At 44.4% G+C, this 16,206-nt stretch overlaps 1 protein-coding gene across 1 annotated transcript in view; it reads right to left on the bottom strand.

The window, feature by feature from the left end:
- The window catches only part of PREX2 (phosphatidylinositol-3,4,5-trisphosphate dependent Rac exchange factor 2), a 1,096,481-nt gene that overhangs the window by 139,370 nt on the left and 940,905 nt on the right, over positions 1 to 16,206 (bottom strand). Inside the window, exons 37-38 of the mRNA XM_069220299.1 lie at positions 2,422 to 2,488; positions 1,063 to 1,253 (exon numbers count right to left, since the gene is read on the bottom strand). Of these exons, the coding sequence (XP_069076400.1) occupies positions 1,063 to 1,253; positions 2,422 to 2,488 (258 nt within the window). The remainder of the gene's footprint in view (positions 1 to 1,062; positions 1,254 to 2,421; positions 2,489 to 16,206) is intronic.

Genomic DNA, 16,206 nt, shown 5'->3' with positions numbered 1-16,206 from the left:
TATCCTTGTGAGGACTGGTGCATTTTGAAGACCGGTTCCCGTAGTGTGCTTAGGTTGTTTCAAGCAAGTGCATAAAAAAACTAAAAAACTAAAAGTGCGGTTATATTAGCCTTGGTCCGCTTAATAAGCTTTCCTACTATCAAAGCACGCGTGGAGTTAGAATAGTAAGTACAAATTTCATTATGGTCAATGGCCAGTCCTCATAATTATAGGTATGTAATTGGGGGGGGTGTAGAGTATAACAATAAGTGTAGTATTACAAATCAGGGACCAGGACAAATGTTTTAGAAAAATAATAAGTGCTTTGTGGGAGCAATCATCAGGAGCCTATTGGAGAATGCTAACAGCTGACTCAGTTTGTCATCCACTGCACTTTCCTATTCAGACACGAGATCCCTCCCAGCCTATGTCCACCTATGGTAGAAGAGTGTAAAGTGAGATTCGTTAGTTAGATGTCTGTGCTGCCCTGTTACTACTACATGTATTAATGTCCCCAATAAAGAAAAGGAACTAAGAGTTTGTACTTCACTCTCCCAAGTTTAAACATTTGTCCTAAGGGTTCTGTATATCTTTTTAATGTATAAGCCCTTGGCACATAATTTAAAACAAATTACACACACAGACCATAGTGTAATGAGGTCTGACATGTTTTATCGCCAGAAAAAAATTGTTGGCAATTTCACTAGGGCTAGAGGACCTGACTGTTACACAACAGTGCACCACACTTATAGAGAAAAGTAGAGCATACAATACAAGAGGCTGCAGATCTCAAAACATATATTATATACGTGTGGTCCCCATAAGTAGAACCCTCACAAATACGTATTTACTCTGATTTAGCCTACTTGTTTCATTCATAGGGCAAGATACTTGTGCTAAACGCTACTTATGGTGTTTAATAGGATTTAAGAACACTTAAACGCTGGAAATGTTTAGCAAAGTATCTATCACTAATGTGTACTTAACACAAGTAATGAAATAGTGAAATAAAAATCAGTATAGCAATAAGCATGCATGTGTCTGAAATTGAAGATCAGAGTGGTATAAAAGGAAAATTCATACCGATGCACTCCACTATTGCACATCATGATGTGGCAAGCTCCAAGCCGGTTGCAGAGTTCTGAAGCAACTGACAGCAACCCAACTCCTGATGCGCTGCAGGCTGTGTACGCACAAGCCGCGGTGCGCTTGGATTTGATGAAAGACTCCATCAGTCGATACAGTTCATCCAGTGGGTTCAGTGGTCGCATCAGCTGCATGCAGGGAGACGACAAGCCGGGAGCAGAAAGATAAAAAGAAAATTAATGGCAACCAAAAGGCAATCATTGATTGTTGCTAACAAGGGACAACGAGGTAGTACTCACAAAGACCTTATGATTAGAGAAACATCAGGGCTTAACAATGAAAAGACGTTGTTGTCAGACAAACTAAGTACTCTAAGCAAATAGTATGTAGGATTGAATTTCAAATGAAGTGGAGTAATAAAATCTATTCTTTGGGTAATACACACGTTTATATATATTTCTTTAATTCACTCTGCATAACATGTGTAGTTTCGTTTTATAGACAATGGCAGCTCAAATAAGAGTTTGTATTACACTTAAAGAAAAACTTAACTTACATACAAAATACATTTTGGGTTTCAGCTAGTTAATGTTCTTTATAAGTAAAACCAATGTTTCATAGATCACAAAGTGTCTCCAATCTAGTATTCAGAGCTCATATGGAGGACCCATGGATTTTGACACTACCCCAGATTTACTTAATGACGTAAACCTGGGGCCGCGCCAAAACCTTATGCCTTCCCAGAGCAGCCATAACAGGGAGAAGATTTTTTATTTCTCCTTGTTTTTTCCTGTTTACATGTGTGCTGCATTCTGCAACACACATAGAAAGAAGGAAACGCCCCTCAGGATTGTTTTTGTCTAGGAAGGTGCCCCTTACTGCACATAAACAATCCTGCCTTCGTTGGCGCTAGGCAGCAAATTGTGCACCAGTAAAGGACAGGAATGCACAGTATTTCATAAAAACAGAGCATTCCTGCCCTTTCACACTGGCGTGGGGCAGTGCAGCAAAAAGACTTGTAGCGCTGCCCTGCACCGATTGATTCCCCATAAATATGGGCCTAGGAGTCTTAATTACAGGCCCTCAAATCAACATCTTCCACCTTAAAGTTTAATCTACTGAGAAGGTGACAAGAAACACCCTCTGTTCCGAAATGTCCACACTGTGGATAAACTTTTTTTTTCTAATTGCTTGATTAGAATGGTTGATAGATCAAAGAATGTGTTTTATGGTCTATATGTTTTATAGGCTACTGTATTTCTTTCCTATACTTTACAATTCTTATCCGCCTGGCTAATTATAAGAAAGCAACTGCTATGTTTGAAATGCGGTAATGATAAAATAATAAGTGATTACCTTATCAATGTAAGCTGCCTTTGATGTCGCGTTTGGAGGCAAATTTGACTGATCCAAATAGAATGCTCTAAGAAGAAAGGAAAATGTGTTACATACAGCAGGAAACAGTAAACTATGTTCACTAAATAATCAGATTCTGAGACAAATCCTCATGAAAGTAGGGGCCCAGATTACAAAGGTGGTGCACTGCAGTTTTACACTGACATTTGTACTGATCAAGCAGTGCAAAAATGTCATTTGCACAGACCAGAGGTAAGGATTCTCCACTTGTACAGCAAATATTTGTACAAACTGTCTGACCAATTTATCAATAAGTCAGCACTTAAATGTTCCACGGGTGGGGAGCTGTGATTAGTTAGAACTTTAAGGTGTTTTTGTTATGAGTTGCAAACATTAGGTTGTACGAAATTGATGTGATGCGAGATTACACTAATTGGGTGATTCAAAACAATATTTCCACCAAAAACCTGTAAAAAGTTGTGTTTCGCAGTGGTTGGTCAGTGCAAATATCACTTTTACACTAGCTTGTTGGTGAACGTCACTGTCTTAAGAGCAGACCATATGTCGGTACACACAATGCTTTTTTAAATGGATAATGCGTCCATTACTTACGTTAATGGCATTACTCCTAGTCCTACTCCCTCGTCTTCCTTCCAACCAATGAGGCTCCCTGCCTCCCCCTAGACCTCTCCCTTCCCCTTAAAAAACCCCCCACCCCCACCACCTCCTGTACAAAAACAAGCCCAAGCAGCAACTCAGGCGGTCCGTACCGGGAGGGCGGGAGGGAACGGAAAGGAAGGCGAGGGAGTAGGACTAGGAGTAATGCCATTAACGTAAGTAATGGACGCATTATCTCCCGTCCCTCCCTCGCCTTCCTTCCAACCAATGAGACATAGCAAGAGAAAACAGGAGACGGACACTGAGTTTAAGTTTAATCACAACCAAGAAAGGACACCGAATAACCACCCTCCTATTACATCATAGAGGACAAGACACAGTGACCCAATACCGACTCCAAACTGCCCAAGTCCGCCAGTCTGTAATGACGAACAAAGGTCGAAGGTGAGGCCAAGTAGCGGCCCTGCAAATTTCCACCACAGAAGCACCCTGAAGCTCCGCTACCGTAGCAGCCATACCCCTGGTAGAACGGCCCTGAATCCCTTGGGGCGGAACCACCCCTTTCAAAGAATAAGCCATCAAAATCAGAGAGTGAACCCACCGACTCAAGGAAGCAGTGGACGGCTTCTCCCCTTTTCGAGCCAGACCAAAATTCACAAACAGAGAATCACCTTTCTGGAAAGGAGCAACCACCCGTAGATACTCCAACAAAGCCCGCCGCACATCCAATGAATGCAACCAAACCTACTCATCCGAGGAAGGCTCGGGACAAAAAGAAGGAAGGATAACCTCCTGGCGAGCATGGAAAGACAAATTCACTTTGGGAACAAACAAAGGAACCGGTATAAGCACCACCCGATCCGGAAAAACGTTACAAAAGGGAAAAGAGCAGGCCAATGCCCCCAACTCCCCCAAACGGCGGGCCGAAGTAATGGCCACCAGAAAAAAAGTTTGCAAAGAAAGATGACGCAAGTCACAGGAATCCAGAGGTTCAAAGGGAGAAACAGTCAAAGCATCCAACACCAAAGAAAGATCCCAGGAAGGAAAGGACCGCACTGGATGAGGAAACAAGTTAAGAAGACCGTGGAAAAACCGAGGCATCAAATGACCCTCATCAGACAGATTACGCCATGGACCCCTAAAAGCCTGAATCGCCGCCCACTGCACCCTCAGGGAAGCCACAGACAAACCCAACTGTGCTCCATCCTGTAAAAACTGCATCACCTCTAACAGAGAAGCAGACGTAGGATCCAACCTATGCCGGAAACACCAAGAAGAAAAAACCTTCCACTGCCCACCATAAGACATTAAAGTGGAACGCCGCCGCAAAGCCAGTAAAGTAGAACTCAAAGCTACCGCAACCCCTAAGCCCGTCAAACCCCTTCGTTCAACTTCCAGGCCGTCGAGTGCAACCGCCTCAACGACCCCATCGGGAGGCAAGGAAACTCCAGAGGCGAGGGACAGAGAGGAAGAGTCCACACGTGATCCGAAGCCATCAACCGAAGCAACGTAAATCAATTTGCCCTCAGCCAATGGGGCGCGATCAAGATAACTCTGGCCTTCAGAAGACGTACCCTCACCAGAAATGCACGGAGCAACTGGAAGGGCGGGAATGAGTACAAAAGACCCTGAGGCCAAGCACACAACATCCCGTCCACCGCCCACGCCTGAGGACAACGAAACCGGGAGCAAAAGCGACTGACACATCCACCACCAGAGAACCCCACAGGTGAACCAGGTGACGAAACAGAGACAACCGGAGGGAGAAAAGCTGGGACGAAGGAATGACCCGGCTCAAAAGATCCGCCCGAACATTGACCACCCCCTGAATGTAGGTGGCTCGCAGGGAAAGAACCCACTTTTGTGCCCAAGCAAATATTTTCCTTGCAATGCGGAACAGTGCCCGTGACCTGGTCCCCCCCTGCCGGTTCACGTAAGCTTTGGACACCAAGTTGTCTGTCCGAATAAGAACCGCTAAACCTTTCAGGGAGTCCTGAAAATGAACCAGAGCTAGAAGCACCGCCTTCAACTCCCGCCAATTCGAGGAACGTCTGGCTTCCAGAGGCGACCAAAACCCCTGGACCTGAGCCGACCCCATCCAAGCCCCCCAACAGGAGAGGCTGGCATCGGTCATCACTACCACCAGGTGAGGAGGACATAAAGACACCCCTACATGAAGATGAGCCGGCACCAGCCACCAACCCAACTCCCTGCGCACAAACCCCGACACAGGAATCCGTGCCCGAAGAGAACTCGACCCCGGAGACAAATGAACTAGAAACCAGTTCACCAGGCAAAGAAGATGGAACCGTGCCCATGGCACTCGAAAAATCACCGACGCCAAATGACCCTGCAGACGCAACCACTGAAGGGCTCTGGGAGCTGGCTGTGACAAGATCGACCACACCTGTGAATGGAGGCCCACTAACTGCTTCTCCGACACAGTCACCAAGCCTTGAAGAGTCAGAAATCGGGCCCAAGGAAAAACAGATCCTAGGAAGGAACCAAATCTGACTTCCCCCAGTTGACCAAAAAAACGTGGTTTTGCAGGACCAACAGAACCCGGGCCACATGCCTCTGTAACATCACCTGAGAGGGTGCTTGGATTAGAATATCGTCCGAATAAGGATGTACAAACACCCCTTCGGAATGTAGAAGAGCCACCATAGAGGCCAGCACCTTGGTGAAAATTCATGGAGAGGACTTGAGGCCAAATGGCAGAACACGGAACTGAAAATGGTCCTGGCCCACCAAAAAGCGCAGGAACCTCTGAGAAGACAGAGCCACTGGAACATGCAGGTAAGCATCCTGCAGATCCAGAGACCCCAGGAAATCCCCTGGACTGACCAGAGGAAAAATCGCCTGAATTGAAAGCATACGGAAATGTACAGTCTTTATCCAGGAATTCATCCCCTTTAGATTGAGGATAGGGCGAAAGCCCCCTGACACCTTTGGAACCAATAACAAGACGGAATAAGTGCCCAGACCTCTCTCCCCCACAGGAACATGGGAGATGGCCCCCTTGAGAAGTAAGTCCCGGACCCCTTCCAACAACGCCTGCCTCTGGGCCCCGCCCGTAAGCAGTGGAGTAGGACGCACCCCGGTATCCGGAGGTACCACTTCGAAATCTATGGCGTAGCCATTGTTCACAATGTCCAGCACCCAGCGATCGCTGACACTCTCCTGCCAAACGGAAAGAAAGTGCCTCAGCCTTCCCCCAACCGGCCTTTTGCCAGGCCCACAATGATTGTCAGGACCCCTTCTTGAACCCTCCCTCCCCCGAAGGAGCAGACTTTTTAGGAGAAAAACAAGGCTGAAAACGACATTTCCTGAAAGAAAAAGATTTGGAATCCACTTTGGGAGAAGACCGCGAATGCTTCTGCCAACCCTTGCCAGAAGAAGAACCACCTTTGTACGGCAAGGCGTGTTTCCTCTCCTTAAAGGCCTTCGAAAGCATGGAAGGCAACTGATCTCCAAATAAATTGCGCCCCTCAAAAGGAAGTCTCAGGAGAGCAGATTTCTCCCCAGGATCCGCCTTCCACATCATTAACCAGAGGGACCTACGAGCCCCAATCAAAGCTCCCGACGCCAGAGCCGAAGTATGGACAACATCAGAAGACATGTCCGCCAGCAACCAGGCCTGTTGTTCCATAACCGCCAGCAGTTCCGAACACTCCGAACCTTCCTGAACAGCAACCGCCAGCTTGTCAAAATCCTGCACCAAACATTGTGCAGAATAAGCAGAAAAAATACCTGCTCTGAGGGCTAAGTTCTCGACTGCAAATGCCCTCTTAAGACCAGAATCCACCTTGCGGTCAGTGGCATCAGCAGGAACACAATCCTCCAGATTGACCGCTGTCTTGCCATTCAGAGTTGCCAAAATGGAATCCATTTTAACCGAGGGTGGCAACACATCTTTCCCTTCCAGCAAGTACAGCTTCTGAAGGAACCGCGGAACCTGAGACTTGTCCACATCCTTCCACTCCCGGAGTACCATATCCTTAACAGGGCCCTGAAAAGGCATGGCAAACCTCGAAGGCATTTGATATTGAGGGAACAAGTGCAAATCAGTCCCGGTAGGTTGAAAAACAGGAAAACCTAAATTGTCCCGAACATGCGTCAGAACCTCCCACATCTCTTCCCTGGAGACATACTTCCCACCAGAAGAAGTAGAAGGAGCGTCATCATCTGAAGAAGAGGACCCCTCCACAGCCCCAGAAGGTCGGGCAGCCGAAAAACGTCCAGGCCTGGAAGCTCCAGCTTGCAGAGCACGAGACACAACCACCTCAATCATGTCCTGAACCTCTTCCCTGGACATGAGAGGCGCAGGAGCCCCCACCGCCCCCTGGCAACCCCCAGGAGTGGAGAGGGGAACCTCAACATCCTCCCCCAAAGAAGAGGAAGAGGAAACAATCCTGCGTCGCTTCGAAGGAACCTTCGACATAATCCCAACAAGAAATGCAGGCCAGAGGTCCCAGCACCCATTAAACAATGGAGAAAGCCCCCCACCCCCTAAAAAAAATCAGCAAATGAAAAAGCTGCAACAATTAGCCCCACACTACTAAAAACGCGGGCAGAACGCCCGTCCTACTGTCAAAAATGACCAAAAACCACAACCGGCACATCAGCCCATCAACGCGAGCCGAAGATCCGGAAGCACAGCCCCAGCCGCAATAGAGCCGACCGACTCCGTCAGCCGACTCCAAGGACGGGTCTTTAAGGCAGCACCGCCTGCCTCCAGAAGACGCGACCGCCGGGAACTCTCCACGAGGAGCACCACACTCGTCGAGCGTCAAGCCGATGACCCCCCAGGCCCTACCGTGGAGGAAGGAGAAAGGTAAGTCTAGCGGGGCTAGACAAAAAGAAACAGGAGGTGGTGGGGGTGGGGGGAGGGTTTTAAGGGGAAGGGAGGGGTCTAGGGGGAGGCAGGGAGCCTCATTGGTTGGAAGGAAGGTGAGGGAGGGACGGGAGGTAATGGCTGTAAACATCACACATAGTCATCACCACAGTGAATTTTCCTTTAAATATAAAGAGGCAACCAGGAGTGAACATAAGTCCACCTTCAGTACTTAAACAAAGCTGAATTTGAAAAGCAGGTCCAAATATCAGAACTTTGTTTCAGAATGAGAAATAATTTAGGCCTTCAGACTACTACTTATTGAAATGCACTGCATTTCCATTGTGGAGCAAAAGTAATCATGCTTCTTCGTGTAGATCGACTCACAAGTGTTTTAAATAATTGTTACTATTAGAGAGAAGTTCCTGTTCTTAGCACTTGTTTCACCATGGTGACTTTTCAAGAATGTTGACTTGGATTGTCCCTCTAGTAATTAGAAATTATGTACATACTATTCACCCCAAAGAAAGCTCTTTGAATATTTTTAATGATTCGAAAGTCGAAATGGCACAGATGGTGACTGGTTGGAAATGCCATAACCATTATTTTTATTTAAAAAATTTATTTTGTAGACCACATTATCAGTAGCAAGACATTCCATTCTGAGGACACGCTTCTAGGTGAAAGCCAACATTTATAAGTGAAGTAATATTTTTAGGATTGTAATGTGTTCCTTTTTGTGCGTGCAAAAATCTAATTCTTTCAGAAATATATAAGGCATTTTGTGATTTTTAAGACATGATAGCATTTCAAAAATATGTTCAATAGCATATATTGTATAGTGCGACCGTTACTCTGGAGGGTGTTGTAGTGCTTTAATGTACAGCTGAAAGGGTGAGAGTTAGGCCAGCCTAGGGAGCTACATTTTCAGCTTCTCGAAGAAGAGAACACAATTTGAAGTATCATGAGTGCAGGAAGGGAGAGAATTCCAATGCTTGGCTGCTAAGAGAAGGAGCGGGCGCCAGTACAAGTCCATCTGCAGCAGCTACGCATGGCCAGATTCAAAAGGACAAAACGTGGAGTGCATGTGGGATGATATTGCAGAAACGTCCTTCACATCTCACAGGCAAGCGAAACTGACACAACTGAGTGCTTCATGAACAAGGTAAAAAGATTTGAAACTAGAAATCTTTGCAAAAGAAAGCTAGTACAGTTTCTAAAGGTGAGCAGCAACTGGAGGACAGCCACGAGGGAAGTCCAAGAATTAGGGATGCAACAGAGTTCTGGACAATTTTGAGAGGATGTGAGAGTTAAGTTGGTATGTTAAAGTACAGCGAATTACCAGAGTCTAGAGGAGAAATAAACAAGACATAGACCAGGGCTTTCATGGAATAAGGTGATAACATAGGAATGATACTTTTTTACCATCCTCAGTTGATGAAAGCATGAAGCAGTGACTTGACCTATTAGCCCGCAAAATAAAAGATAAATAAAAAAGGATTTGTTTCATAAGGATCGGGGGTGGGGGATAGGGATGAGTTAATGTGATATGATATATTAGATGTTTTCATAGTGATCATTATTTGCTTTTTATTCTTCACAAATACATACATCACATATAATACATTGGAGTTACAAGTGTTACTAACCAGTGCACACGGTCTGTAAACATGCTGCATATTAGGAACTGTTGACATGGTGAATGTATTGTCGACGTGGTTAGTGCATCAAGTACCTCTTGCCAGGAGTATGTTCTCATTACTATCTTCGTAGTAGTTCTGAGAATGTGCCCAGATCCACTCGTGTGTTTGTGGGAACCGATGATCGTCATAGGCCTATCTGTCTGGTACTCTGCACTGATCAGAGAGAAACCTTCCACTTAGCAATGATGCTCTGTTCATTTGAACACTCCATGTCAGCTGTGTATCCGTTTTAGCAACCACCAAGCCAAATCCTATTAACAATTTCATGTATCTATCGGCCTGTAATTTATCTGTTGTATTCAACAGCTCCCACTGTGGGAAAAGGACACATTTGACTTTTCCAATCGCTGATAAAACATTGGCTGTTTTATACCAACATCTTTGCAACACTCTACACCCCCACACTATGCGCACAAATTCTCTACTCTTGTGATTACCTCGCTGACATGTAGGTTATGGTTCCCTGACTATTCGCCAAAATCGTTCTTTGATACAGTGTAAACGGTACAGGAGTGCAAATTGTATTCATTGGAATTGTGCAGCCATCACTATTTCCCCTGGAGCCAAAGGGCATTGCCAAAGGGCATTCTGCTATTCATCGTACGCTAGTGTGCCCAGCTCAGAGTCCCAGCCACCTAAATTGCAAAAATCTGTTCGGAGAATTAATTGTGAGTGTTTGTGTAATTATAATAGTTTCTTGATAGATAAGGATGCAGTGGTGATTTCCGGCTCGAGCAGATTGAGTTCTGGGATACATTGAGCCTCACTTAAGTGAGCATGCCTAAACTAGAGCTAGCAGAAGGACTGTAATATGAGCAGGCAAAATGCTTTTTGCAATGTGTCAAATGACTTAATGACCATGTTAAGCTACATTCCCTGTGTTTAGAAACACACTGAGGTCCATATTCAAGACGCCTTTATATTGTCTTTGCATCATGCAAGGTGACGCAAGGACCACACAAAGGCTTCAGTAATATTTATGAAGCCACGCAAAGCCGGATTTTCAAGACCTTACGCAGCTTTACAGAGAAAAGTAAAGCAAAGCAGTGGCTTGCGCTGTGTTATGTTACATTTCAAATTGGGAGGCATTCTATGGGTGGAGCATGGCTGTTCCCATGCATCCATCCATGGATTTTAGCCCATTCCCACAATTACAAAGATTTATAAACCTGGAAATGTGTCAAAGTACTACCCCTTCCCAAGGCATCCTCATTTTATTTCCTCTTTCCACATGTGCTGCAATCTGCAGCACACGCGGGAAGAGGAAAATGCCTCTAAGGATTGTTTTTGTGCAGGAAGGTGTCCCTTCCTAACAAAAATAATCCTGCCTGTAACGCTATTCTTCACACAGTATGCCAGTGGAAGTATAGAGCAGAATTGCTCCATATTTTTGTAAATATGGAGCACTTCTGCTCTCTTTCTTTCATGCAATGCAGCACAGCAACTTTGCTTACTGCCCTGCACTGCATAAAAGTTTAGTAAATGTGCACCCCCAAACACATCCCAGACTGCATTGCCATTACCTCAGAGACGCAGGTGTCTACCTGTAGTGGTGTCTGTTGACTCAGTTTTTCATGCTAACCTGTATCCCAACAGGCATCTCTCCAAACTGCAAAAACTGTTTTGGGGGTTGGGGGTTGGGGATAGGGGCGATTCAGGGGCAAAATGCATATTGGAAATGCAGTGGATCCATGCCAATGAGCACCCAATGTTTCTTGGCATATGCAGGATTGGACCTAGGGCCAGATGTAGCAAAGTATTTGCACATCGCAAACGGCGAAAATCGCCGTTTGCGAGGTGCAAATGCCTCTTTGCTATGCAGAAATGCATATTGCGAGTCGGTACCGACTCGCAATATGCATTTCCGACTCGCAAATAGGAAGGGGTGTTCCCTTCCTATTTGCGAGTCTGAGTGGTATGCAATACCATTTGCGACCGTGTACGCGGTCGCAAATGGCATCGCAGTTACCATCCACTTCAAGTGGATGGTAACCCACTCGCAAATTGGAAGGGGTCCCCATGGGACCCCTTCCAGTTTGTGACAGGACCCACAAATATTTTTTCAGGGCAGGGAGAGGTCCAAGGGACCACTCCCTGCCCTGAAAAAATACCGAAACTAAAAGTTTCGGTTTTTTTTTTAAGTGCAGCTCGTTTTCCTGTAAGGAAAACGGGCTACACTTAAAAAAAAAAAAAAAACTGCTTTATTTAAAAGCAGTCACGAACATGGAGGTCTGCTGACGACAGCAGGCCTCCATGTTTGCGAGTGCCTATACTCGCTATGGGGCTGCAATTTGCGACCCACCTCATGAATATTCATGAGGTGGGTCATAGCGACCCCATAGCGAGTTGCAGTCGGTGTCTGAGACACCGTACTGCATACCAACTTGCGAGGTGCAAAGTGCGAGTCGCATGGACTCGCACTTTGCACCTCGCAAATTTTAAATTTGCTACATCTGGCCCCTAGTATCAAAATAACTTGATTTGTAAATTACATGTTGATGAAAAGTACAAAAATACAAAAAATAGTCAGGTAAAAAAAAGCATGCAAAAAATAACAAAATAGCAATAACCAACATGACCCTTTAGTTTTGTCTTTGTGCAATTCAGGGTCCCAAAAATAAAAACAACATTAAAGAATGGAACTAGAGAAGGCAGGAAAGGGTACTGTTAATAATATAGGCTACGTCGCCCGAGTCATTGAATTTGCAGGTATCAGCATGACAAATAAATAGAGGGCCTTTATCTAGATTGTACACAATTCCACTTCATTAGTCTGCACTATGTCACCTGACCCAAGGTAGTTGGCCCTTAATTTGAACATCTAATGCGAGGGGTAGCTTAGAATCCCCAGTAAACAAGTGACTTATTGTTGTTCCTTACAGACAACAATCACAAGGAAGATGCACATTCCTGTCTTGATTCCAGGCTGCAGGTCCATGCAAGGACATCAAGGAATTCAAGTAAGCCTCATCCCAAACAGGTAAAATGCGAATTCTCCCTCACCTACATCTTACTCTGCTCAGATGCTATTGATTATGTATTTTAGGGGACGCCTATACACTCTGTCAATCCCTATTGCACAATGTCCTCCAAGAACCAGAGAACCAGTACCATACAATGCAGTGACAGAGAAATAATCATTCCATGTGGACTTTAAAGCCTGGTGATTTTAGAGCTATCAGAAGCAAGAGCACTCTGGGATCGATGATCTCAACCTAGAAACAAACCCAGCCTTTCCTCATAAGTCACAATGGCTCCTGGTCTATGTTGAGCTGTGCGTCTTAACTAAGAATCGGAGAATCCTACCCTCTTGTCTTACATATAATTTTTTCTCATTTATTTCATTTCATATTATATTTTTCAAATTGTAATGTTAATTTCAGTACTGAATTATTTGTTTTCAATGTAATGCTTTTGTTTTCAAGTGAAATACAGCAGCATGTCAACCTCTGAGTTGTAAGAAGCACTCTCGTGCATTTTATAAAACAAATGCAATGAAATAAGAACTTATTAAAGCTCATTCATATTTATTTACAATATTTTATACTCTATAAAACATATATGCATTACAAGTATACGCATGTAACAACATAATTAATACGTTCAGCAACATAAAATCACAGAAAAGATCGGACCCTCGTTTTGTAAGATTTCCAAGGAGGTCAAAGTTCTCTTTTGGGTGGACTGGAGGCAGAGGCCGTGAGTTCCAGATCTCAAGTGCACTCCCTGAGTATGGCTGTCTCATAGAGGTGTTTCCTTCCATGAACTCTGGGGTTTCTAGTAATAGTGTTTCAGCTTCTCAGAGTAGATTAACTGGCAGATATGTTTAGTCTGCGAGCTTGATAGTCCTGTGTGTCTTTGTGGAGAGCTTTGTAGGTAGTGCATGCTAGCGTGAATTAGCTCTTTGCTTCGTATAGCAGTCACTTTAGCTTGGTCAGCGCAGGTGTTCTTTGGTTGAATTTCATCATCCTGAAATGATCCTGGTGGCAGCATGATATGTTGCATTGAGTTGTGCTGGAAGGGTTTTTAACGATGCCACATAGCAGCAAGTTGCCTTAGTCTAGTCTTAATAGTGCAAGAGTTGGGGTCACCGTTTTAAAGTTTGACTGTGGTATAATGTGCTTAATGCCCCTCAGCAGTTTCTGTTGGTATTGTGCTTCATGAACTAGAGCATTCAGCATAGAAGGTTAAAAATGTCTACCCAACAGGAACTGAGAGATTCCAAAGTTTATATAACTTACGGGTCGTGTTCTCTCAAGGTACAATTGTTTATCTATGGCTGAATAGGGATTGAGAAGCTGGGTGGGAGATTAGATCCATCTTGAGGATGGTTTGAGGTGATTCTGAGACCTCCAGGACTGCATTTCATTCAGCCTTTGCACCAGGGAATTGATGTCTCCCATGGAGATCTTCATGTAAATCTGAATATCGTCAGCAAAAAAGTGGTATGAAATGTTGGCTTTTTTATCCCAAATGCAAATGGTTGTCCAAATTATTCATATAAAGGTTGAATAGTACTGGTAAAAGGATGGAGTCTTAGGTACACCGGCTACGCTGCGAGGTGTTTGATAGCGAGTAGGTGATTTTATAAATTATTTGCCTTCTGACATTTAAAAACGAGAACCATTTTGGAACAGTGCCCTCAATACCCATTTTCTCCTGCAGTTTGTTCATGAGGGTGGATTGGTTATCCATGTCAAATGCCAAAGACAGATCAAGGAGGATGAAGAGACAGGACTTTCTGCTGCCTAGAATGCTTGTAGCATCGTCAACTATATGCAAGATGGCTGATTCCATGTGCATATATGCTGATTGGTAATCACCACTGTTCCTGCTAAAGTGCGCACTTGAGTGGACGTACAGGTCCTCTCACATTATCAGACAGTTAAATTCTAGGAGCGCACAAACATTTATAATTCAATTAAGCCTTTACGCAGCAGTGTTAATGCTGGTTTTGCCTTTCAAGAGTGGGTAAATCAATCTCACTTCCTTTTTGCAAACATTAGTGCAAGGCAAGGTAAAACAAAAGGAACCATTAACATGCATTCAAAATGATGACTCTAATTATCCACTTGAGACACAACTTGCATTTAAAACAATGATTTTAACCTTTTCTGCTCTGAGAAACAAAGTGCTTATTTCAGGGCTCTTGTGCACACAATACAAAGATACAATTCCTATTACTGGGAGGTGAAATCCAGGGGAAATAGTTTCCTTCCTTTTAGCAGTACTTCTAGTTTTTGGGAGTCAGATAGTGTGCCAGCAGTATGAAAGTTAAGGAGTATGTCCAGGAGCCCTCAGAAGCAATGAACTTTCCTACGCCGAATCACTGCACTATTGTCTACTGAGGTTGCTCTGTTTGGGTTGCAGAAGTGGCGGTGCAGGATGCAACTAGGCCTGGGAGAAATTCAAATTATCCCGGCGTAATTTTGGGACTTTTGCACGATGCTTGTTACATGAAATTTCCTCAATTACACTAATACCCATTATTACCCACCATTTGCTGTAAAAATGTACATAGCAATGTGCCACTTGCCATAAAAAGGTACAGGAAACAATATAACGGGACGATCTGTTTCCAGTGCTTTTGTTAAATGCTTCCTTGTGCCAAAAATTGACCAAAGACCCATTTTGTTCTAAAATATAGAGTGAAATAATTGCGTGTACCGTTGCCAACATTTCACATATTTATGCAACAGTAAGAGGCAGTGAAGTTGCAGACTTAAAGCACAGAAGGAGTGAAGGAGAGAGGGTAGGGAACTGAGGGTGAGAGGGAAGAAAGGTCTGTTGGAAGGTGAGCTAGAGGGAGACAGTAGGAAAGAAACATAAATTTTGCTAGGTTTACGCTGGGGTAGTAGGGCGTTCCTCTTACTCTTCTGGATCTCTTTTTCGTGGGATAAAAAATACTTTAGTTGCCCCCTGGGACTAGTTAAGATATTTAAAAAATAATGCTCCCTCCCCCACACTTTCCTTGCAGACCTCTCTGACAGGTGCTTCCCAGAAACAAAACACAGGCTGCATCTGAAGGGTGATAGATACATAACAAAGAGCGCCCCTGCTGGCGTCAGGGTCACCAATAAAGTTAAGAGCATTGCCCCATTGTAAAAGGAGTAGCCTTCCAAGGCAAAGAGTACCATAAACTGGGTAATGGCATCTGTTATTTACAGTGCTTAGAAACACCAAGAATGTGGTATGTAGTGTTATATACAAATATATATTTACAGTAAACAATGATAAGTGGAGCAGGGAAGAGTCGATAAGGGCACAGAATGGAAGGAAAGAGAAATGGAGGCCAGTCTCTTCTCTTTTCCCCTCTGCGCCAACAAATCACTCAATATTAACTAAAGCAGACCTGCTTCACTCGACACTGCTGCTTTGATATTCACTTTTGCTACAGATTCTTTTAATAATGTCCAGGCCAGTTCTGGTTCATTTTTCTCTTCCACTGAGTTTATTATCCAGTCTAAGCCAGTCCTGCTTCTCCTCTCTCCTTCCATGTAGTTTCCCATCCCTGTCCAGACCAGTCCTTTGTTCTGCTCTCCTTCCTCAGAAATGATCATTCCTGCTACCCGGCAACTCCTTCTGCGCTTGCCCCCCTGCTAAACAGTTTACCAGTAATGTTCACAC

The sequence above is a fragment of the Pleurodeles waltl genome, chromosome 2_2 (genome assembly GCF_031143425.1).
Source record: "Pleurodeles waltl isolate 20211129_DDA chromosome 2_2, aPleWal1.hap1.20221129, whole genome shotgun sequence".
Lineage (NCBI taxonomy): Eukaryota > Metazoa > Chordata > Amphibia > Caudata > Salamandridae > Pleurodeles > Pleurodeles waltl.
This window is presented reverse-complemented; position numbering and strand designations above follow the sequence as displayed.